This window comes from Pteronotus mesoamericanus, unplaced genomic scaffold (genome assembly GCF_021234165.1).
Source record: "Pteronotus mesoamericanus isolate MK-2021 breed Mesoamerican mustached bat unplaced genomic scaffold, CSHL_Meso_final contig_105, whole genome shotgun sequence".
Lineage (NCBI taxonomy): Eukaryota > Metazoa > Chordata > Mammalia > Chiroptera > Mormoopidae > Pteronotus > Pteronotus mesoamericanus.
In genome coordinates, this window is record NW_026555006.1 from 14,087,919 (window position 1) to 14,112,697 (window position 24,779).

The window sequence follows — 24,779 nt, forward strand, 5'->3', positions numbered from 1 at the left end:
ATCAAATCGCTTCACAGATAAATACAACAAATGTTGCCTGTTTTTGCTTTGAAGGAAAACACTGGGTGCTCTGAGGGAGGATGATAACTGAGGGACAGTCTCTCTGAGAATGTGAACAGACTTATTCCAGACCAAAGGATCATCTTGTGCAAAGAGTTTGGCACATTTGTCAAACTGAAAGAAAAAACTTTTGATGGATGCAGTGTGGTGAGTTAAAGGAGAGAAAGGCGAGGTTAGAGAATAGGAAGGGGCCAGACGGTATAGGGCCTCACCGAGTTTGAATTTAGTCCTAGGGGTGGTATAGTGGGAAATCTTTGAAGGGTTTTAAGCATATCCATGATGGAATTTGATTTCCACTTGATTTACATGCTGTATGAAGAGTAAATTTAAGGTCAGAGGGCCGGCCAGTGTTAGAGATGAGACTTCAACCCATGGCTTCTTACTCCCTGTCCACTCTCATTAATTAGGTCTTCCCCCTTGTTCCTAAATACTATCTTGAATTAAATAGAAAGTGCAAAATAACATTGGGCCTATGTCCAAATGGCTTACCTGTGCTTGCTCCAATGGACAGTGGGGAGCGGGGTGGCGGCGGTGGGGGAGAAACCTACACAACAATTAAGAGTCTCAGCTATATAATGTCTCAGTTCAATACAAACCCCTTCTATTATCTAAAATATGTTGTCTGTTAGACGTTACTGGGAGAACTGAGTGCTATAACTACTGTTGACTCTACCTTCTAAGCTGTAGCTTGTGTCTGTGCCATTTTCTAGTTAAGCCAGCCTGTGTTGTCAATGGAGAACCCCATGACATCGGACTCCCCAGCTGGCATGTGCCATTTTTAGCAGTTCAGCAGTTTGTTTTTTCTCACAAGATTAAATGCTACTTTAGCCTTACATCTTATTTGTGAAATTGTGAAATCACTTCTTTTCATCGTGTCTCCTTAATTTGTTTACATTGTATATTTACAAACTAATGCAACTGATTTATTGTTATTGAGAAACACCAGCATGTTTATATATACTTATTCTGCCTCTCAAGGAATACCCAATGAGCTTCCGATCTGATGATTGCTAACTCATTTCTGCATGTATTTAGTGACATAGAAGCACTGCGGTATTCTGGAAACACCAAGGACTATGCCTAGATCAAATCATCACTCTGCCCAGTGGCTTTGAGCAAGCTCTGCACCTGTAAAATGGGCATAATAAACTCACGCAGTTATTTTGAAGCAGCACACCATTTATAACACTGGTTTATACGATGCCCAATAAATCATCACTATTTTATTATCATCACATCAGCTTTACTGAGGTATATTGACATCCAATAAACTTACATGCTTAAAACATACAGTGGACACATTTTGACATGGATAGCCCATGCAATCTTCAGACAAGCAGGCTTTTTATCCCTCCATTTACCTGTCTATTCTTTATGTGTTGTAGTGGTGCTGTTGGAAGGAGAGAGTGTTTATCTTTTTAAAACACATTTAGAATGATCATTGCTCTATATTGACTTAGTCACAATATTTAGGGTTGCTTTTTTTTTATTGGAATTGGCACAGAGGAAAGTAAGATTTTAGGATTTATCAAACTGCAGTGTTAGAAGAACAGTTGAGAAATAGTGCTGTGTGGACCCTGCCCAGCCTGCTTGCGGCAGCTCTCCACCCTGCAGTTCACGGGGTGTGTGCCTTGATGTGGAAAGAACTTGGGGGGCTTTGCCTCAGGGGTGCAGAGATGACTCAGGTAGAGACTTCACCCTCAAGAATATTGGAATCTAGGGATGAAGCAAAAAGTTACCGGTAACAACAATAATGCTAACTAGAAGGTGGGAAAAGGTAAAATACTAGAGGAACTCAGAGGGTGCATCAACGTCTGTCTTGAGAATAAGCTTCAGTGAGGAAAAAACCATTCATTGCCTCCGTTGCGTGTGTCTCTCTGAGGTAGGTGTGCAGAGCAGTTTTGACAGATACAGGACCTGCCCGTTGAGAGCTTAGAGGCGAACGCTGTGCATCATGGGCTGACGGGCTGGGCATCTGCCCAGCTTTTTCCTGGATGGCATCCAGCATCGCTGAAGAAAGGGAGTACGCAGGACCCCAGGCCAAGTTTTCCATTGGCCAGAACACCTAACTGACTCATGTGAATGGAGAAGCCCCCTCTAGGTTGCCTGTGTGGATAATAGGGCTCTCATTCACCTCCGCGTCTAGGTCAGCGAGGGGCCCTCCTGGCATGCGTGCCACAATGAAAGATTGCTTCTGGGCTCTGGGGTCCTTATTACCATCATATCCATCATCTTCTGCTAGTACCAAATAATGGATGAAATTTAATCAGATGCCAAAGAAGTTCTCAGCGGGAGGATTTAAGGAACCTAGCCCGATACTTAAGCTCTCGTGCTGCAGTGATTATAGGGAACCAGAGTGATGGTTTGTGTGTGGTGAGACTAAATGTATCGTGCACTGTATGAATTGTGATTTATTTTTAAAACATTCTTGCTCTCGATGGCTCCCCTTTTAATAGTCTCATTGTAGCCTGTTTATTGTTACAGATGTTATTTTTAAATGAGGTCATTGAGCTTTCCTTTACTTCCAAAGGCAATGTTTGCCTTTTTATTGCTGGGTTGGCAGGGCTGCCTGGAGAACAGTGCTAATATGAGATCAAGGTTAAGACTCCAGACCCCCAGGAGATGAGGCAGAGGAAAAACCTCTTCCATGTTAACACACACTCACATCTGCCATACATCTCAGGAGAGACTGTGGTCGCCTGAGCCCAGGCGATGACCTTGATGGGTCGCCTGGCAGAGTGAAGAAGGCGTTGTGGTCACACGCTGGCTGACTCCTTTCTTGTCCACTGAAACTTCGAGCAGGTCAAAAACCTCTCTGGTCCTGTTTTCTTATCTATACCTTGGGGATGATAGTTTTTTTTCCTCCTAGGATTTTTGTGAGGATAAAATGGGCTACTGCTCCGTGGTGTGTGTTGGGCAAGGTAATTGCGGAAGGTGTATGGCACTGAACGTGCTTAAACAAATCCAGCTTGCCACCGATGTTTGTAAATAAGCTCTTGTTGGCACACGCCCACATTCATTTATGGGCGTGCGTGGCTGCTTTCACACCACAGTGGCAGAGTTGAATGATTGCAACAGAGACCATGTGATGGGCAAGGCCAAAATCATTGACAATCTGGCCCTTTACAGAAGTTCGCCAACCCCTGAGCCACACCAAAGGATGGTCATGTGGCATTCAGAGCTCTATGTGTTTTTTTCAAAGACATCTTGTACTTTTCTTTCTTTTTGGCTTTGCTCAGACTATTCCTCGATTGAATTGCCTTCTGCTCCTTTTCCCTGTATAATATAATTCTTTACATATATTGGTTAGTACGGCAGGGTTTGTTTTTTTGGTCACCTTTTTATATTTTGCAGCATGTAAATCAGTAACCCCACACATAGTAAATCTGTTACACATAACTGAGTTCAGTGTGGAACGGAGCAAAGGGCATCAGAGAAGGGAGAGAACTCTTGATTCCAGGGAGAGAAGGTAAGAAGGACTCCGTAGAGGTTTGAGCACAGGATTGCACATGGTAAGATGGCTGTCACTCCAGCTGCAGGCCAGTGACAAGGATGCAATATACACAGGAAAGGAGGTGACAGTGCATGATGTAAAGAAGGCAGGAGGCTGGAGACCCAGGCTTGAATTCCACCTCGGCTGCTCACTGATGAAGCCTTAGACAAATCGCTTAAGCTCTCTACACAGATTTTCTCGACTCCAAAGTAGCACATAATGATCCTAGCATTGTTGTAGGGGTTAGATGAGATAACAGAAAGCCAAGCCTCTCTCCCAGTGCTGCCACACTGGAATCATTCCGTAAGCTGTTATGGAATGATTATGGGTCTGGCCTTTCAAGTACTGTCTGTGCTGTTTCCCTCATTATGGAGTGAGCAAGGTCAAGGTCATACATCTATTCCCTCTGGGGACTGGGCCTATTAACGTCACTGTTTTCCACAGTTGGAGAACATACCCCAAGCCAGTAAGTGTATGCTGGCCCAACAGGGACCAGTCCGTCGAGGGGAGGGATTAGTGTAAGTGAATCATTCGTGCTGGGAAAAATAATCCAGGACATAATAGTGTCACCCTTCAATGTTCAGAGTAATAGCTTCACTTGACTGAAACGTTCATTACATTCTCTAATATGGGATATTTTTTTAAAGGACAGAAAGAAACTGTTTAGTAGAAAATTTACAGCCTTATATCTAGTGGGATCTCTTCATACGACAAGCAGTTTATGCAAAACAGATGCCTGAGGAGTGGGGCCGGCATGCACCTGTGGATTTGACGGTTGTATTTCATATTCCCCACCCTCTCCAGTTCTTGCCGACAACCTGAAATCCAACCCTGGAATTAAGTGGCAGTATTTCAGTTCTGAAGAAGGAATTTTCACTGTTTTCCCAGCACACAAGTTCCGGTGTAAGGGCAGCTATGAGCATCGCAGTAGGTACGTTGACTTACTTGCTAAAGGTTTAATTACTGCTTGAGAGTGATCTGTGTGAAATACAGGCTCCTCCCGTACACACCTGGCTCCCCCTCTAGGCGGTGGTCTTAGAAACTCATGCTTGTTCTGAAATGATTTCACCTTTGAACGCAGGCTGAACGGTGGAAGCGCTAGGGAAGGGCAAATGATAAAGCCCAGAGCTTCTCTAGAACTATCAAACGAGCCAAATTAAACAAGGTACTTACAAAGAAATTAAATTGATTGAAGCACCCAAACTGTCCTGAGCTTTTGACATCTTTGGTGAGACAGAAATGGTAATATTGGACCTTCTCCTATAGTACAGCCCTCGAAGACTTGATAGCGTATCTCAGAGTAGAGTTTGTGTTGCCCAACTTCCCTTTCTGTGCTGTTATGCTTGGCCAGCCTTTTGAAATTTACACTCAAATCTCAGCTACCAGAAGGGTGAAGGTTGTCTAGAAAACACTGGATTAAAGATCCATCATTAACATGGAAATGACTTGAGATTTTTACCACTTAGCCAGAAGGGCAGTGATGGAGAGATCGTTTGTATGACAAGACTCATCAATTTACAGAACGAACCCCTTAGGCAAAGATACTTCCCCGGGGAATCCCTCCAGTTTCCCTTTTGCAGTGTCAGGTGTTTGATCCAGAACTTCTGCAGTTAGTGCAACATGCCCCCTTTCAGAGTCTAAATTAACTGGAGCTTCTCTTCATCGAATTTTCACTTGCTTCTTGGAAGAAAAATTAGGTGGCATGCTGTTTTTAATGAATCATTTCTGAGGGATAGTCCAAAAGGACAAGCTGGACCTCGTCACAAGTCAACATTTACCTACACTTGGAGGGTTTCATGCACCTCAACCGTAAATATGTTGTCATTTGTATATCCCACTAAAGCAGTTTTTACCAGCTCACTGTGGCAGTGTGAACGCACACTCTACTTATAGTGATGTGAGTTGAGTAGGAAAGAGGAAGGTGTGTCCTTTTTTAAAAATCCATTCACCCAGCTTGGAGAACCTAAAAAGTTCAATATTTACCATAGTTATCCATGTTGGAATGGCTAGACTTTCTTCTTTTCTGTTCCCTCTTTCATTTCTGTAGCCACGTCTCCTGGATTCTTTTATCCCATTTCCCTACCGGCTCAGTGGTATCGACTAGTGGCACTTTAGTATTAATGCAGGACTTTGGGCTTGAGAACAGTTAGTGTCAACTTGGCCGCATGTTGAGGGTTTTTGGTACTTTGCCTACGTTTCTTAATTTGTGCCCGGGCTTTTGTGACTCAACTGGCATCTAACATTTCACAGAAAAATCTAGTGTTTTAGGGGTGTCAGTAAAGGACCGTATTCTCTTGAGGCTGATTTGCTTTCTTAAGCTTCCCCTAATTTGTTCCAGCTTTAAAACCCTGAATAGAGACCTCATTAAACCTCTTCTCACAAACCGTCCAGTACTGCGCGCCAGCAGAAGCCTGCTTTGATGGGAGGCATTTCTCCTTTGGAGCTCCACCCCCTCCCCCTTTTCTTAATGTTGGCAAACAAAAACCTGGCAAGAAGAGTGGCTATCACAGGCTTGGACAAATTTGATGGCACGGTTTTAAATGCTTAGATAAGGGGCCTTTTGGTGGCTGACCTGTGTGAATGGCTTCAGTACTGAAAGGAAAGGGCCCTCTTAGCACTAGCCTTTGTCTTGGGGGGAGAGAAACCAAACCTGCTATTCAAAGCCGCTCAGCATGCTCACAGATTATGGCCTGCCTGAGTCCCTCTCTGTCAGTCTGCCAAGGAGGACCCGGCACGGGCGAGCGGACCCTTTTCTCCCTCTGATGCTGTCTCTGCAGCCGATGGGGGCCACCCGATCAATTTCCTGTAGCAGGATGTTGGGTGACGGTGGCAGCATCGCCAGGAGCAGCTGAGAGGGCTGACTTCTGAGGAGAGGCCAGCCTTCTAAAAGATTTCCTCCTTGAAACCTTCTCCTGGTTGCTTTAATCTTCAGAAGATGCATTTTACCAATCCCTCGTCCTCAGACACATACTGCTACCTCGAGGTGTTGTGTTCAGTGTGCCCGTGTAGTTTCTCCTCCTGGGCCGGGCTCTCCTCCGTTCTCGTGCCCTCTGGGGAAAAGCACATCCACACCAGTGTGCACGCACACCTGTCGTGCTCACAGCTGTGTTAGGGTGAGGCCTTCCACTCAAACCAGGACTGACTGCAGAGAGCTTCTGCTCCTTCTAGACCTATCTACGTCTCTACAGTCCGGCCGCAGTCAAAGCACATAGTAGTGATCCTGGACCATGGGGCTTCCGTCACCGACACCCAGCTTCAGATCGCCAAGGACGCGGCCCAGGTCATCCTCAGCGCCATCGACGAACATGATAAGGTGACGGTTCTCCCGGTGACCCGCCTGGCATTGGCTCAGCCTTGAACGCCTTTGTAAAAGCACTTTGTTTTATGATATATATTTTTAAATCCATCTTTAAAATGACGTTGGGAAAAGAGAATGGCTTAGTTTTCACTCTAGTATTTGAGGAAGCAGCTGCCAGCTCTTGATTCCAAATCTCTTTTAAAACCACCCCCACCCAGCCAAGGCTTGCACTTCTTTTATGCCTCCTGTTAAGACTTTGAATAATCAGCTGTGACTTTCACACTGGAAGTTATGCTAAGGAGCAAAAGGGCGAGGGCTTGGATGCTGGTGGACGGCTGGACTTTATCTGAAGATAGAGGGAGGGCGGAAGGGAGGACTGCGGGAGGTTTACTAATCTCCAGGACACCTCAGAGGCAGGTGTGTTTACAGCTAATGATAATCTATTGCCTGTGGACACTTTCTGCTTCCATCATTTTGACTTTTCCGGCCCCTAAGGTTTTACTCACTAATGTAGTTGTTTAAAACACGCAAGTCATATCTTTACCCCCGCCTCCAGTTGGAAAATCAAGATGGTTAGTTCTTGCTAAGATTTTTCTCTGCATGAAATACTTTTTTTTTTTAATGTTATATGTGAACACCATAGTGCTGACTTCATCTTGGAACAAAATCAAACTCTGGGATCCCTCCCTCTTACCAGTCCTTAACTAATCCTTTTCAAATTTGATAGATGTGTGCCTCCAGGCATTTATTTTTAAACTCTCAGAAATCTGTAGGCCTTCTCACTCCTTGGGGTCTTTTGAAATTTTTTTTAAAAAATGCCTTTACATGGTAGGATAACACATTTCTTTTTCTTTCCTCCAGATCTCAGTGTTGACTGTGGCCGACACTGTCAGAACTTGCTCGCTGGACCAGTGCTACAAGACGTTCCTGTCTCCCGCCACCAGCGAGACAAAAAGGAAAATGTCCACCTTCGTTAGCAGCGTCAAGTCTTTGGACAGTCCTACCCAGCACGCGGTGGGGTTTCAAAAGGCATTTCAGCTGATTCGAAGCACAAACAATAACACAAAGTTCCAAGCGAGTAAGTGCGTTTTCTCAGAGGACTTAAAAACCAGCGGATAAAGGATGGCAATAGGAATACATTATAAACAGATCACACAACAGTATGTAGAGGGATACTTTAAAAATTGACATGGGAAAAAATGTTCGGATGTTGTCATAATGGTCACCTCTTGCCGGGATCTTACTAGATTTTTCTCTTCTTTTCCTATCAAAGATACTTAGTCTACACAATGTCTTCACTTCCAGGGCCTCTTCTTTCTGCCCCTTTGTTGAGAACATAGCCCCATTTATTTCCCAGGGGAACGCCCACTTCCTTTTCCTTGCCGAGTGTCAGCCTTGCCTCCTCATTGACTGAGAGTGGATGCCTGCCGGAGCCCATGTGCACGTCAGCGGGGCAGCAGAGTCCTGGCCTCAGTCCTTCCGTCTTCCAACCAGCTGTCATTTAGATGAGCAGAGCCCTTCAAATGTACAAAGGCACGCTAATTTAATTTCATGTATTAAAGAAAATCTGGAATTAGGATGCACACTCAAGGAAAGGATATTTGAAATAAGACACATGCTTTGAAACTACTGAAAGAAATCTGTCATTTCCCCTTTTGTATTTGAAAAATCTACTTGTAAGATTTCTTTTTAAATGAATGTCTCCTTGAGATATATTTTTAAGCTTCTTGTGTCTGCATTGAAAGTAAGGCAGCATGGATAAATGCAAAGCACAGTGTTTGGCACATGGTGGGCCCTTGAAAGAAGGAAGCTACTGTAACTATTGCAACTACTGATGGTAGGTGGCGTATGAGTTCTGTGTTTCAGCGTATTATCATCTCATAGTTTATTATTACCATCTCACAGTTTTCATTAAGATCACACAGGGTTGCAGCCCAGCAGTCAGCCAGGTCTGTGGTCTCACCAGAGGTTCAGAGTCCTCCTCCAAGCTCAGTTGTTGACATCATTAATTTCCTTGCAGCTGTAAAATTCATGTCCACTTGCTTCTTCACAGCCAGCAGAAGAGCATCTCCTCCTCAAGCCCCTCACTGTCAGGGAGAGTTTTAAATGTCTCCTCTGATCTAATCAGACCCACCCTCCCCTTTGATTTAATCAGGTTGATATCCCTGGTGATCAACTTATTAGAGACCTTAATTCCATCTGCAGAATCACTCCCTCACCTTTGCCATAGTCTGTTGGTTAAAGCAAATTACTAGTCATGCCCTCACTCAAGAGGCGGGGGGATTATGCAAAGGAGTCAGTCATCAGGCTCATTTTAGAATTTCCCCAACCAGTCCTGAAAAGTGCCAGCTACTGAGACCAGTATTACAGAATGGCCAAGGGCAAAGTTCCCCACGATGCAGTACGGCCAGTGGAAAAGGCTGACCTCTTCAGTGTTCAAGATGATTGGCTAGTTGGTCGATGCCTTTTACCTGTAGGTGTCGTCTACCTGTCAGCATCCCTCAGTGGAAGTGTTCTTCCTACTTGATTCTTCAGCCATCATCTCAGCTTTGGAGTTCAGTCCAATTTTTATTATTACAGTGTTTAAAACATGGAGAGAAATGTCAGCCTGGCAGTGGCCAGGCGGTGAATGTGAGTCCAGCGAGCCCCAGGTAGGGTGGTGAGGAGCGTCCGTGGAGCGTCGTTAGCTCAGGAGCGCATGCTCCGCCGGGGGAGCAGCTGCTCTTCTGTTCAGCCTGTGGTTTCCAGGAAGGAATTCCTGCCCAGTGTTGCCAGACCTTCTGTTTCAAGAGAAGCCAGAAATCTGGATTTTTATGTGAAATCCCTTGAATTTCAAATGTTGACATTTGTTCCAGCTTTAAAACTGTTAGTAGAGAACTCATTAAACCTCTTCTTACAAACCTTCCCACACAGCACGTTAGCAGAAGGGAATACTCTGATGGGAAGCATTTGTCTTCTGTGTTTTTTGTTTGTTTTTAATGTCATCCTGAGAAGAGTGACCATCACAGAACTTAGACAAATTTTGATGGTACTGTTTTTTTGTTTGTTTTCAATGCACAGAGGAGTCTTTTTTTTAGGCCAAGTAACATGTTTCTAAGGTCTAGCTCACAGGCCTCCACTCAAAGCTTCTCCTGGCAGTAGGGAGGGGGAAAAAAAGAGCCCAAATGGGTTGCGTAAACAAATACTTTAGGAATTAGTATTGTTCAGTTTATTAAGGAGAGATTTGAGGTGCTCTCAAGCAGTATAGCATAGTGGTTAAATATGTGGGTTTTGGATTTCAACCACTAATGTGGTTTCAAATTCCTACTCTGAAATTTTTTTAACCTTGTGAACTTGAGTAAATTATTTGATCTCTCCAGGCCTGATTTCCTCATCCACAAACTGGGGGTGATAATAAGATCCAGGATTCCATCATAAATATTAAATAAATGTAGCTGCGGTTATTATGATATTCAGTTTCCCGCAAGACTTCCAGCTAACCTAGAGCAGATACGCCAGGCATCCGAAATTGACCTCAAGCCTAAATATGACCAAGGACCACTAGTAGCCTTGGCTACAACCTAGCGAGGGGTCTGTATACTCCTCCTAGGAGCTTGCACTATAGATCAGTGCTGGTCATTGCACAAATAATTAAATTATTTAGCCTCTACTCTCTACCTGGCACTGTTTTAAGGCTATGGGGTGGGATTATTCCAATGAGTTAAACCTACCCTGTAGGATTGTTGTAAGGATTAACCTGCATGAAAGTAAAGTATCTGCCCCATATTAGTAGCCATATAAACAGAAGCCACATGTCATAAATTTTCTTATTAGCTTTGCACTAATGAAAACCTAAAGCTTTTATCCAGTGCTGGCTCTTTTTCAGGCATATGATAAATCTGTCACTGATACCATCAATACAATTGGGTTGTTTGTTCTGGGTTTGTTATTGGGGTAATTGGTTGGTGGGTCACTCTACAGCAGAGGAAAAAGGTGGTTAGGAGTGGTGATCTACTGGCATGGGCAAAGTCCAGATCTGAGTTTTTCTTTGCTTTTTCATAATGACCCTATGACATGCAGGTGGCTTAGGCAAGGTCTTCCCAAATGGAGAGTCCATTGCCTTTTCTTCTAGGTACATGCTATGTTATTGCTCTGCCCCAAGTCCCTATAATTACTCATCCCTGACATTACTGATCACAAGGTTTAAAGTTCCACTGAGTGATTAGACAGAATATTCTAATAGGTAAAAGTAAATCAGACCAAATTTAGCAGGTGTGGTAGCTAAGAATAGCAAAATAACTCAGTTTTGATTGAAGATAGGGCAGGAATGGAGTCAGGGATGAGGCCAAGACGGGGGATGCTTATCATTTTATTTTGGGGATGAAAGAAAATAACGCTGACTGCTAAAGGAAGTCATGGGCAGCAGGCCTTCTAGCTTTCCAAATACAGGCCTGTGCCCTAAAACAAGCTCTCAGTGACAACGCATTTAATCCAGAATCATGAAACTAAGAAAGAAACTCAGTGGGTTTTCTGTTAAGTCAGTTTTACAGGTGCATCCAGGAATTTACCACCCATAAATGTTTGCTGTGGGGCAATGGATTGTCTCATATGTTAGAACAGTCTGAAACTTTATGTAAGGGGTTTACAAGCGTGTATTTACAACATTGGAAAAATACTGTCACCTAGTTTAAAACAGGGATATTCCTAAGCTTATGGATTTTGTGTGTGATTTTTGCATCAGCATTCACTACCTTATTTCTGATAAATAAATAATGTGATATAAACTTGCAGTTAGTGTTTATTAGAGAATTATTCAAGCATCAAAATTGGCTTTAAGACTTGCTTATATGCTAAGCCTTAGTAGTAAATAAGGGATAGCAACTTTGGATGGATCTAGTTCTTTGAACCAAATTGTATTAAATCAGTTCATTTGCCTGCAACATTGATGCAACATAAATTATCTATTCAGTACTGCATAATAAAGGATACTTTCAAAGTCTGAACTGGAAATTTACAAATTACAGGAACTTCAAGCATTGTATCTTCAACATGTGAGGATAATTTTTTAAAAGAGTAACTGTGTACCTTATCTGTTGCTGGTTGACAAATTATCCCAGCACTCAGTGAGTTAAAATAATAAGCATTTATTATTTCAGTGTCTGTAGGTCAGGAATTTGGGCACAGCCTAGCCGGGTACCTATGGCTGCAGATGTCTCATGAGGTTGCAAACTATTAGCCAGGATTGCTGTCCTCTTGAAGTTATACCCAGGCGGGATTCCATCTGCAGGGCCTCAATTCCATGCCTCTCCAAAGAACAGCTCACCAGATGCTCTCTGGCCTCCGTCGGTGAGAGAGCACCCAACACAGAAGCCATCTTCTTGTAACCTAATTTCTCTTGACATACCATCACCTCTGCTGCAGGTTATTAACTCCAGCCCACAAGCCAAGGGACCCTACTGCTCAGGGATGCTAATATCAGGAGGCGGGATCACTGGGGGACCAGCTTGGAGAGCACCTGCCACACAGTAACTATAAAGCAACCTCAACTAAATGACAACAATTAGGACCTGAAGAAATAAGCATTTAACATTGTATAAATGTGTATTTCTCAAGGAAAAAAAAATAATCTTATATGCAGGATGTCTTACAAATCTACATTGAATCAAAGAATCTCAGATTAGAAAGAAAATGTAAAAATTGAGTTCTCTCCCTTCCTTCTTCCTTCCTTCCTTCTACTAAAGCTATTATTCAGCCTCTGCTTCTGTGTCTCTAGTGCAGAGGGAACTCTGTCCTCCTTGTTTTTGAGTAAATCCTATTAAAAGGACTTCTCCACACTGAGCTAAAAAGTGACTTCTCAATTACTCTACCCGTTAGCCCTAGCAGGAAAGTAGTTTTAACCTTGAGTCACAGGTGCTGCGTGACACCACCACAAGAGTTTCACTTTGTTTTGTGTCTGGGTATGTGTTACGGTTTCTTCTTTTGTCCTTTGCCCTCTATTTGCCATCACCCTTTTGCTTTCATTCTTTTCTTAAATTACCCTATTGGTTCTCCCAGTGACCCTATGAAGTAAGTTCTGTCACCGCCCCCCACCCCGCCCGGCCATGTTGTAGACAAGGACACGTAGGTGTAGAGAGGTTAAGAAATCTGCCCGCATCACCCAGACACAGCTTTGTGGGCACCAGAGCCAGGAGTTGAACACAGACAGCCTGACTCCTATGTCCATGTTTTATTGCTCCTCTACCCTGGCAAGTTTTAAAAACAAAAATGTTTTGGAACTACTTAGTGTGAGGGAAATAACTGCACGCATCTCAAAGAGCCCCTGGAAGAACCGCCATTTTTAAAGGCTAGTCCCTCCCCCACCAAAAAAAAAATATATGTTCTTGGCAAGGACTCTGAGTCACTAAGGAAGAGATTAAATCAGGTTCTGAATCCTGATTTTCAGAAGGCAGGAGAGACTTCTATTTGGCATGGCTGAATTACCTCAACCATGGGTGCCGAAAGGAAATCTCCTTTTATCTGGTAAATTTATTAGGAACATCACTTTACCTGACAGCGGATGAATGAGGCCTCGTTGCCCACAAAGGGCAGCGTGGATGAGAAGCAGAGGCGGGGAGATGAAAGCCCAGCATCAAATGGGAAGGAGCAGGAACGGTGGGCCAGGCAGGTCCTTAAGGCGGTAGAGTCCAGGGGACGTGACAAAGAAACTGAACTGCTGCTGCCTTTAGCCAGAATCCAATGTAACAATTTGTATGTTTTTGTTTAGATACAGACATGGTCATAATTTACCTGTCAGCTGGCATTACATCAAAGGACTCTTCAGAAGAAGATAAAAAGGCAACTCTCCGTATCATCAATGAAGAAAATAGCTTTCTAAACAACTCCGTAATGATTCTCACCTATGCCCTCATGAACGGTAGGTAGTGTTTCGAGATTTTTCTTTCAGATGAAAGTTCTCTCTAAGTGTATGCTGCTTTCAAAAAAAAATAAAAAAGAACCCTAACGGTGTGCTTTGATGAAGGGTGTAAGGAGAGGGCACCTAAGCAGCTTCCTTCGCAAGCCTGTCTTTCTCCCTCTAATGTTGGTATTCAGGGCATGTGTTAGACTGTCTTTTCTCTTCATCTCTCTCTCCAGCCAACAGCTCATTTCTAAACCTTCTCCAGTTATGTGGTCTTGCAGGGGATACTGTACAACTCCATTTTTTTTTTTCAGTTCTCCTTCATATTCTTGGATTTTGATACTGCATGGAGGTAACGAAGTTTCTTTGATTTAAGCTGCAGGAAGTCAAGTCACTGACCTAGATTCTTCTGCAAGGTGGTGAATATCACATTTCCCCGCACACTCACACCCTGAAGCTTCTTCTGCTACTCATTCCTCCTTAGCTCTCTTAGCTGTGTAATGGAGATAAGTACTATCTACTTGGCAGGGTTGTTGTGGAGATTAGCCCTTCTGTACAGTAAACACCCAGGACAGTGCTTGGCGCTTGCAAGGAACTCGTTCAAGTTGTTGTTGTTGTTGCTGTTTTGCTGTTAAATTGGACATTAATTACATGAAAGTATCTAATCAATTGGCAGATTTGAGGAAATGCTCGGTACTTTCCCTTCTGTCCTCCAGCCTGTCCTTCAGTCTGATTATAGCTCAGCTTTCTAGCCTCTCTGCCGTGTCTTATCTCCCCACCTGTTAATGTGTTGCTCTTCTCTCAAAACATCTTCCTCAGGTCCCTTGTTCTCTGTTCCAGGTGGCCACAGGGTCTTGCTTTTAAGAGGCCACGTCGTCTTGATCCAGCACCCCTTTCTGCCTATGGTCTTTTCTCTCTCCCATCCACTTCCAGAGTTCCATGTAGAACCATGTGGCTTTAGGGACAGTGGTTCTCGTAGTTTAACATGCTGAGGATTACTTCGAGTTATTTTTGAGAAATGCAGACTCCCAGGCAGTGCCCTCAGATTTTCTTTCAGACCCTCTTGGAACGTGCGTTTTGGGCAGCATGATCTTCCTCTGGGTATTTCGTGGACTGCACGTGGAAAAACACAAGGTGTGTGGTGGAGGGGTTCTCAGTTCCAGTCTCCACATAGTAGCGGTGGGGCTTACTGTAAGTTATATCATCACTTTAGGCCACAGTTTTGTCTGTAAAATGAAAGAATAAAATATACATAGGGTTGCCATGATAATAGTAAACACGATATGATGCATTTAAGGTTCCTGACCCAACGCCTGGTAAGTAGCTAGTGTTCAGAGCAGGTGAAGGAGAGAATGAAAAACTGCGATTTCCATCCCAGGACGGCTCCGAGGCAGTGGTGCTGGCTCCTGCCCCTTGCTCTGGGTCAGGACCAGCTCTCTGCTCAGTGTTCTGCTCCCCAGTGTGCGTACGTAGTGCTGTGCGTGTGTTGCCTGCTAACTCCGCAGGAATGTGTTCTCACACACACACACTGGTGCCTCCTTCTCCCTCCACTTCACCAGAATACGAGCTTCTCAGACATGAAAAATGTTTTAGTTTCCTGTGTATTCTGAGCACAGCTGAGGTGGGCAGGCGTGGCCTGTTTTTGCATGGGATACATACCTTTCAGTGTACCTCTGGTTGCCAGTCTCTCTCTTTTCATATGGCTAGCTTCTTTCACTCTTAAGAGGAAGGAATGGATAGAGAACAGGGAGGGAGGGAGGGAAGAAGGGAGGAAAATGCAATGGGGAAGGGAAGGGAAAGGAAGGGAAGGGAGAGAAAATGTATTAAGTCTACAGTGGAACATAGTGCCCTGAGGTTTTAGAGCTGTATCATACAAAGTCCCTGTCCTCAGGAAGCTTATAACCTAGTGAGAAAGGCAGACCAACAAGGCAGATAAGTTAAATGCAATAGTACAGGAGTAAGGGAACTGAAAATGAAGTGTCTGCATCTTCTCTTCCGTTAGATCTGAAGGTCTGCTCAGGCAGATACTGAGTAAAGAAGCGGCCTTGCTCTCACCCTCCTCTGCTGTGCTCCTAAATCTTCCCACCAGGGTATCCTCTGCCCCTGCTGTACCCCTGATAGCTTTGTTCTTGAAAACCTCTGGTTGCTTCCCTCAAACCATCCCTATCTCTTCTCTTGCCCCCTCTAACCTAGCCAGACACACATCCTCACTGCCAGTTGTTCCTCTCCCCAAATACCGTCTCTGTGCACGTTCACGGGCGCTGACCCGCTCCGTATCTCTGTCAGTTACGCTTCCAGTAAGGAAGCAGGACCACTCTGAGAATTTTGGTAAAACAGATTTATTATCAGGATTACAGTGTACAAAAATATGGGGGGAACATAAAGAGTTCAAAAAGAGAAGAGTTGACAACTCAAAGTTTAGCAACCAGCTCTGGTATGGGTAAGCAAGTTGGAGCCTGTGGGAATATCTAGAAGCTAGAAATACTGAAGGCCGCTTAGGAGGTATGGCGTAGAAGTCAGTGGGAGGTTGTTGGCTCTTCGCAGCTGCTGCCCCTGTAAATTCTCAGTGAAGTGTCTGGAGTGGGATTGCCCTGGGTGAGCAAGCCAACAGCCGGGGAAGGAAACGGTATCAGATGAGAGCGAGTGAAACAAAACTAGGACATTCTGGTCCCTCCGCATCTTTCACCATCTCTCACTTCCCTTAAATCTCACACTTAGTTTTGGCCACCTTCAACCTGGAAGCATAAAGGGAAAGGGATTCTGGGAAATGTAGTTCCCAGCAGGACTATTGCTAGAACCAGCCAGCCAGCACACTTACTTACCCAGTCTGCAACCCTACTGCCAGCCCTGCATAACCACATTACTTCATAGGCTGACAAAGTTTCCGATCTTTGATAGCCTTTCATCCCACACTCTCCTTCTTTAGCTAGTGGATGTGCCTGTTAATTACTTGTCTTTTACATTTTGAGAGTACCAGGCAGTACATGACAGAGAGAGAAAATGTATTTATCGCCTTAAGCTGTCTCCTTTTATCATTCACCTCTGGGAGCTTCTGAGCTTCTCCAGGGTGTAAGGCCAGGGATCAGGGATCGATTGTGTATTTTGTGTTGTCTTTTGTTCTGAAAGGTACCACTTACCCCCCCATCTCAATTTTATGTCAAGCAAAGGGAACAATAGTCTGGTTCCAACTTCCCTTAAGCATTGCAGGAGGGGAACAAAAGCCAAGTTATTAAAATACATTATGTTAAGAAAGAAATGATATGCATTAGATACTGCTGTGACTTTAGAAATAAAGTTACAAAGCTAAAAGTGTGTACTCTCCCTATTATAAAATGATAATGTCACATAAGGTAGGTGAACCATGAACTCTTCAGATTTTTTTTTTTAATAACTAAATAGTTAAGAACACGAGGCAAAGCCTTTTTAAAACTCATTGGTAGAATCTCAGTAGTGACTGAGATCATTTGACTTTGTTTACAGTGGTACCCATATGGGATCAGTTACTAATCCTTTTGACTGTGTTCCAGCAATAGCAAACCAAAATTTTTAAAGGTTTATTAAATTTATTTTTGTGCTATAGATTACAGATGTTGCAGAACAATACATCGCAGTATGCCTAAGTCTTTTACAAAGTTTTAAAACTGTCTAAACATAAAAAATATACATTAAATACATCAAATCCACTATTATCCTAACAATATCATGCATGAAAACATTTGTAATTAAAATGAGCTTAAAGACACAGTGTTTGGAGGCATCCTAAATGCAATTCATAATTCTTTCATTAAGTTGCATGAGACTTTGGCAAGTGTTTAATAGGTGAGGAGGTAAGAAATGAAATGGTAAACTTCTGTCCTTTAAAACTTACAACTTCATCTACTAATTTAAATTAAATACAGACTTCTTAGTCATGACTTTTGCTTTCAAATGTTAAATGCAGAAAAATACTTTAAATATAATTAAACTTTTAGGGGAGAACATATCTTTGCTAAATGGGGCTTCTTTATTTACTCATGTGTTTTTCATTGTTGCTTTTTAAAGAACCCCTTTGCACTCGACTATTTGAGGAAAGACTAAACATCAGGCTTTTTCCCTCAGCAAAAACTGGTATCTGTGTCCTGAGTCCAGATTGTCTCCGCAAAGACCTCTTTGGCGGAGGGGTCATCATTTGGCAGGGGTATTACAAGACCTCAGCCATGCCCTAAAATTAGCTCTAAATGGCAAGGTTATTGTAGAAATATATTCTATTTTGCTTTACATTGCCTTTCCTTGGCTTTCCATTTCAGATGGGGTGACTGGTTTGAAAGAGCTGGCCTTTCTGAGAGATCTGGCCGAACAGAACTCCGGGAAGTATGGCGTGCTGGACCGGACCGCCTTGCCTGTGATTAAGGGGAGCATGATGGTGCTGAACCAGCTGAGTAACCTGGAGACCACAGTCGGCAGGTTCTATACCAACCTTCCCAACCGGATGATTGATGAAGCTGTCTTTAGCCTCCCCTTCTCTGATGAGATGGGAGATGGTGAGTTTGGAGGAAACTTCCTGCTAAAAGAAAGGGGAAAGAAGTGGATGTGAGTCCACAAGGAAAGTAATTTTAAACGTGGTTCAGTACTTGCATGTGAGTGTTAGAGGGTCTGGGAGCACACATTTCTTTCTCCGGTCAGAGGGTTGCCTAACCCCGCAGTATCCCCACCCTAGTTCTTCCGCATGGCCCTCGCTCCGTGGACATAATGGGCAGGTATATCTAATTGTAAGGATCCTCCAATATCCAGAAGTTAGTGAATTGGAACTACAGAGTAACTGCGTAGCTGGTGGTAAATAAAGCTCAAAGTACTTAGAATTCAGCCTCAAAGGCAAAACAACATGGTGTAGTCAACAAATACAGGTTTGGCATAAGGGAGGATTTCAAATCCCACTCTACAGCTGTTGTTGTGCTTGGTAACTTAATCTTGTTAATTCCTGTTTGGTCATCTGTTAAAAATGTAATAACATTTTTCATGTAATCAATTTTTGAAGTTATTAGGATATAAGATGTATTAGTGCCTGGCATTCCTCTCAATAATAATTACTTCTCTTTTATTTATTTATTTTACCTTTTTATTATAGCTATTATCATTACCATCCTAATGTCACAAGTTACCCATAAAATATTTATTATTTTAGTTTTGTTATTATTACTGTTATTATTATTTTTGTCATCACCCTAATGTCACAAGTTGGGTGAAGTGTTTAATATTCAAATGATTAAATCTGTTGGTCTGTAAAATGGGAAAGATAGTATTTCCCTCAATGCAGCTGCAAAGATTAATTGCACTAATATTTTTGTAAAGCATCTAGAATAATGCCTAGCCAACGGTAGGTGCTCAGTAAAAGTACAGCCTTTTTCTTTTCCTACTCATATTCTTACTTATTCTCTTTCCCACACCTTCCCTCTCTTCTTCCTTGGCAGGAAAGATTGAAGAGGCAGTTAATTACTAGGCAGACAGATACCATCATCACCACATGAGATTTTATTTTCATGTTCCGTTAACTAGAGATTCTCACAAATACAGATGTTCAGGGGAAACTCATGTATAAAAGGTAACAAGCCTTAAGAGGGTATGTTTTCTAGAATTAGGTAACCATGTTTTGATTGTTTTTTTCTGTAAGGAAGAAATATGGTAGTTGCTGCTACACCCTGATTTTTTTATCCTATTTCTGGCAGGCCCCACAGAAGTGTGTAGAATAAAAACTGCCCACTTTTAGATAAGGTTACTTTATTTTATAGGGAAATGTCAAGCCTCAAACATGAGTGGCCTTTTATTCATTTAACCAATATTGCTGAGTGCCAGCCAAGCATCATCAGGCAGTGATGGCTAAGGCACACATCCCACCCTCAGCAAGTGTTAAAGTCTGATAGGAGAAAGATCCATAGGTTCATCATCACACATAGTTATACATTTTTTTCTTGTAATGAAAACTTTTGACATTTATCTTACAAATATACAGTACAGTATTGTTAACAATAGTCAACATGGTATACGTTACATTCTCAAAACTTACTTACAACGGGGCATAACTTCTCACAAAGTTTTGCAGTGCTGTATCCACTTCCTCCTACCATGTGATGTGTGTCATTGGCCTTGACAGTACACGAGTCTCTGGATGGAAGTCCATTCTTTGTAGAAATCCTTAAGGGGATCCAAAGCCCTTGTTAATTGAAGGATGGCTTTCAGATACACTGCTAAGGCATGAACGTGCCATCAAGCACAGGAAAATACAAGAGAAAGATGGACAGGAGCTGTTCATCTTTTTTGTTTTGAATTTTATTTAGAGCCATAGGATTGACTTGTATGGGATCCTAGAGATCAGTTTGTCTCCGCTCCCCATCTGATACATGAAAAGTCTCGTTCAAAGAGGTGGCACCACTTAACCCAACACACTAGTAAAACTAAGAGGAGAGTACAGCTTTCCTGATGCCCAGGGCCATGAAGTGAAACCTAGTTCACTCTGTCTCCTATATATTTTCCTCCTTTGCTTTTTCTCTTTCCCTAACTATCCTATTGTTTTTGTATGGCCTATGAGCCAAAAATGGTTTTTATATTTTTAAAGCTTTTTTTTTTAAAAAGAACCAAAAATGTGTATGTAACAGAGACTAACTATAGAGCCCAGAAAGCCTAAAATATTTACTATCTAGCTCTTTACAAAAAAGTTTGTAACTTCCTGGCCCAAGTGACAAGAAATATGTCCCTTAGAAATGTAGTATCTCCTTTAGCTACTCAGAGTTCTAAGTTGTCAGATAAGATTCTGTACCTAATTTTTTTTTCTCTCCATCTTCCTGTTTTTTGGATAGGATACATTAATGAAACATAGTACCTTCTAAGCTTTCCTTTACCCATAATGTCTCTTCATCTAACAGCCCCTAGAAATCAGTGCAGCAGTTACTCCTGGGTCCATTAAACACACATGAAAGACAAGCCTTAGAGAAGTTATGTCTAATGAAATATGCACGATACATAAGGGGCACTGCAGGGTAGAACCCAGATATTTAGACACCTTGTCCAGTGGTCTTTCAAGGTCAGCTTAATTTCCCTACCCCAGAAAGTAGAGTGATGTATTAGGTGCTGCTGATGTTTGGCACTGATCTGGAATATCATATCCTTTAAGGTGGAAAATGTACACGTTGCCTCAATTTAACTGAGATATCTGAACCCCCCAAAGACTCTATTTCCCTTGTACCCTCACTCACACTGTCAGGAAAGGCAGTGATGGGTTACTGGGTCACACCGGAAACTTTTCTTCCCAGCAAAATTGAGATGGGCAATAGTAGCCTTTATGATTCACTAGAGCACAGCTCCAGCCTTCGTTCTTCTCTGTTATTCTTTGGATTTTTCTTTTTTTAACTCATAGGTTTGATAATGACTGTGAGTAAACCCTGTTATTTCGGAAACCTACTTCTGGGAATTGTAGGTGTGGATGTGAACCTGGCTTACATCCTTGAAGATGTGACGTATTACCAAGACTCTTTGGCTTCCTATACTTTTCTCATAGATGACAAAGGTAATCTGCTAAAAATTAATCATGGGGGGTAGTAATTTCTTTAGCAACCTGAAAAAAATAACCTGTAGACATTCTGATTCTAACAAAGTAGAAAATGATAATATTTTTACAAACACAGCCATGACTAGGACTGCTATTTACAGTAGAACGCCATAGAGATGACAGAATGAATCTAAAAATTATGCATTTGTTCCTATGTTGTGTGGAAGGGTGAGTAACAGTTATTTGTAACATCAGGAAATTAGACTTGAGGATCGAATGACACATAGAATGTGAAACTTGGGCTTGTTTTTTTCTTTTTTGGTCTCTATTGTTACCTTTGGATTTACTGGCATTAAGGTTTATATGATAGATTATAACATTTCATAAAACGAAGACCAAATGACCAGTACCTCCAGTATATTCATGATTAGACAGATGTTTGATAATTTAAGACATCTTTCTACACTTCAGGGGTTTTATGCAGAAACACATAAAACACATTCAGTTTTTATCGGACTGGTGAGTTACACGCTGAGAAGCTGAGTGCTGGGCAGCTGTCCCAGAGAATTCCACGTTTCCCTTGATTACATTCCGCTCTTCCCGCAGCAGGTTTTCCATAGCCTGTATTTTTGTTTTCTCATTTCAGGGTATACACTTATGCACCCATCCCTTACCAGACCATATTTACTATCAGAACCCCCTCTTCATACTGACATCATTCATTATGAAAATATCCCCAAATTTGAGTTGGTTCGGCAAAATATTCTAAGGTAAGGAAAAGGTGAGGGTCATAGTATTTTGTTTTTCTCTGAGAATAGGATCCACTGAGGTCAAATGGGAGTGTTTATCACAGGATACAAAACAAGTGTATAAATTATTTTAATGTTATCAATGGTATACTCAGTAATTTTTTTCCTAAGAATGATAGCCAACAATATGTTCACTTTGAATAACAGGTAAAGTCTCTCAGAACTATTATTTAGGAGAAATGTCTGGTAAATCAAATTCTCTGTTTACATTGCCTTTCATTGTAAAATCAGATATATGTTATCTCATTTAAAAAAGAATACTCCCATTGTAGTAAATTGAAAAATGTTGGCAAAGTGAAAGGTTAAGTTGAGGACCAGCTCTGTAGCATGCCAGAAAATCACTTGGCAAAGTAGTGTCCATTCCAAGTTGACAGCACAATCATATACAACATTTTCTCTTGAAATAAAAAACAGATTGGATTTTTTCCAACCATGATACATTATTTTGGCAGATGGTAACCTATAGAGAAATGGGTCTTTGTGCTCATCGGTTTTAAAGTAATAACTGAGTGATCTGAGACCACATAGTTTCTGGAAAGAATTAGAATTGGGGGACACCGGGGTGGAGAGTAAGGAATGTTTTTAGTGTAGAGCTGATAGACCACTTTTAGAAAGTTGAAAATCTTGCAGTATCTCTTTCAAAAGTGATGAACTTCATTGCTTTTCAAAATCTGGAGATGGTCATTGACTCAGAGCTTCTTCCCAGCCTTTAATTAAGTGCTCGATTTTATCTTTTGCCTGAAATATTTTGCTCTTTTTGCCAATGCAGCCTCCCTCTGGGCAGCCAGATTATCGCAGTGCCTGTGAACTCATCCCTGTCCTGGCACATCAACAAGCTGAGAGAAACGGGGAAGGAGGCGTACAATGTCAGCTATGCCTGGAAGATGGTGAGTGAGGCTGGCGCCCGGGCCGAGCCGCTGCGGGTGCTGTGCACGCCATCGTGCAGGAATGCGGGGGTCCTTAGGTTGGGTGACGTTACTAATCGGCTTTAAAGTGATTGGGGAAAGAGGTGCTTCAGGAAAGTTTTGTAACTTTTTCCCTTTTTTACTTATAAAACTAGTAATTGTTCATGATGGAATAAGTCAAACTATATAAGAAGGTATAAAGTAGACAATAAACTGTGCCCTTCCCTCTACTCTGGCTTTGACCTCCCATTCCCCAGAAATAACTACGTTGTTGATTTCCAAAAACTGAGCCCTGACGAATGTGGCTCAGTGGGTTGGGCATTGTTCCACGAAGAGAAAGGTCATTAGTTCCATTCCTGGTCAGGGCGCACACCTGGGTTGCAGACTCAGTCCCTGGTTGGGGCACGTACAAGAGACGGCCAATCAATGTTTCTTGCACATTGACCTTTCTCTCCCTCTCTTTCTCCCTTTCCTTCTCTCTGAAAATAAATAAGTAAAGTCTTTTTAAAAAATGTTTATCTACACACGGGCATTTATATCAATGTATGTGCATATGTCCATGTGCATGCACGTTTAATGGCTGCGTAGTATTACATAGATGGACCACATTACAGTAACAGTTCGCTATTCCTACACATTTAGGTTTTGTCCAGTTAGCTTTTATCATTTTAAACTCAAATTTTGGAAGTGGGGAATTTAAAAAAGAGATAGGAAAATATGAATGCCCTCTGCTAACATATTCCAAAGAAAAGAAACTTTCACATTGGAATTTAGATAACGCAGATACACCGCCAGTGGCCTGACAACTTAGCCATAGCTTGCGGTGTCCCCTGCAGCTTTCCTTCCTGCCTCATTCGGACCGTGGGCCGCAAAGACATAGAGCCTAACACACACTGCCCGTGTTACTTATGTTTCTGTCCTTAACCCCCTCTTCCAAGTATCCCATACATGCTATTATGGGGCCCTTGACATTGTAATAGACCAAAAGAAGAGTGGACTTTCATTTCTGTCATCAGATTTTAATCACTAAATTTCAAATGCAGTTGTACTTGAGATTCCCTCGGATGGCCATATCTGGTGTTTAACCTGACGACTCTAATCGGATCTAGCTATTCATCCCTTTATGAACTACTAATTGAACACTTACTATGAGCTAAGAAGAATAAAGAAGAATGATACCCTCTCTGCCGTCATAGAGCATGCAGCCCGAGTGGTGGATGCAGACAACTGAACAGCTTCATGCAGTGCCTGTGCCTGGCATAGGAATCACAAGAATTAAAAGTAGTCAACATGGTTTAGGCATGGGTCTCCTCTGGTCTTCTTATGTGGTTCTTAAAGCATCCTGTGGCAACAGCGATTTCTACAATGAAAACAAAAGCAAACAAAATAATAAATGAAACTTTTTGAGAAACTTACACTTATAAGCCTAATTCTACTTACATTTTGTTGCTTGATAGTACACATTTGAGGAAGGTCAAAGTCTTTTTAAAATTCTGAGTCAGCTCATTTTTAGGATTTTTTTTTTAGAATGATTAAACTATCTTCCCTTACTTTTTCTATATTTAAACAGTTTTTTAACTGTTTAATAAAGGAAGATGTTTTAAAGATGAGTTGCTTAATTCTCACATCAGGAAGGCTGAGCCACACACCAGAATACTTGACTGAAAAATGCTATTATATTTGAAATTGGAGATTCGTAACCTCCGGTGTATCCTGATTGAAGCCAACTCAGTTATTATATCCTGGGAAAATAATCTACCTCAATTTGTGCCATCATTAAAAGAGAAAGAAGGAAATGTAGGCATTTTAAGACCACCTTTG

General features: G+C 42.2%; 1 protein-coding gene across 1 annotated transcript in view; it reads left to right on the forward strand.

The window, feature by feature from the left end:
• CACHD1 (cache domain containing 1) overlaps positions 1-24,779 on the forward strand; it is a 205,165-nt gene that overhangs the window by 144,613 nt on the left and 35,773 nt on the right. Inside the window, exons 5-12 of the mRNA XM_054574183.1 lie at positions 4,358-4,484; positions 6,722-6,866; positions 7,713-7,929; positions 13,594-13,743; positions 18,012-18,245; positions 21,113-21,262; positions 21,891-22,014; positions 22,823-22,940. Of these exons, the coding sequence (XP_054430158.1) occupies positions 4,358-4,484; positions 6,722-6,866; positions 7,713-7,929; positions 13,594-13,743; positions 18,012-18,245; positions 21,113-21,262; positions 21,891-22,014; positions 22,823-22,940 (1,265 nt within the window). The remainder of the gene's footprint in view (positions 1-4,357; positions 4,485-6,721; positions 6,867-7,712; positions 7,930-13,593; positions 13,744-18,011; positions 18,246-21,112; positions 21,263-21,890; positions 22,015-22,822; positions 22,941-24,779) is intronic.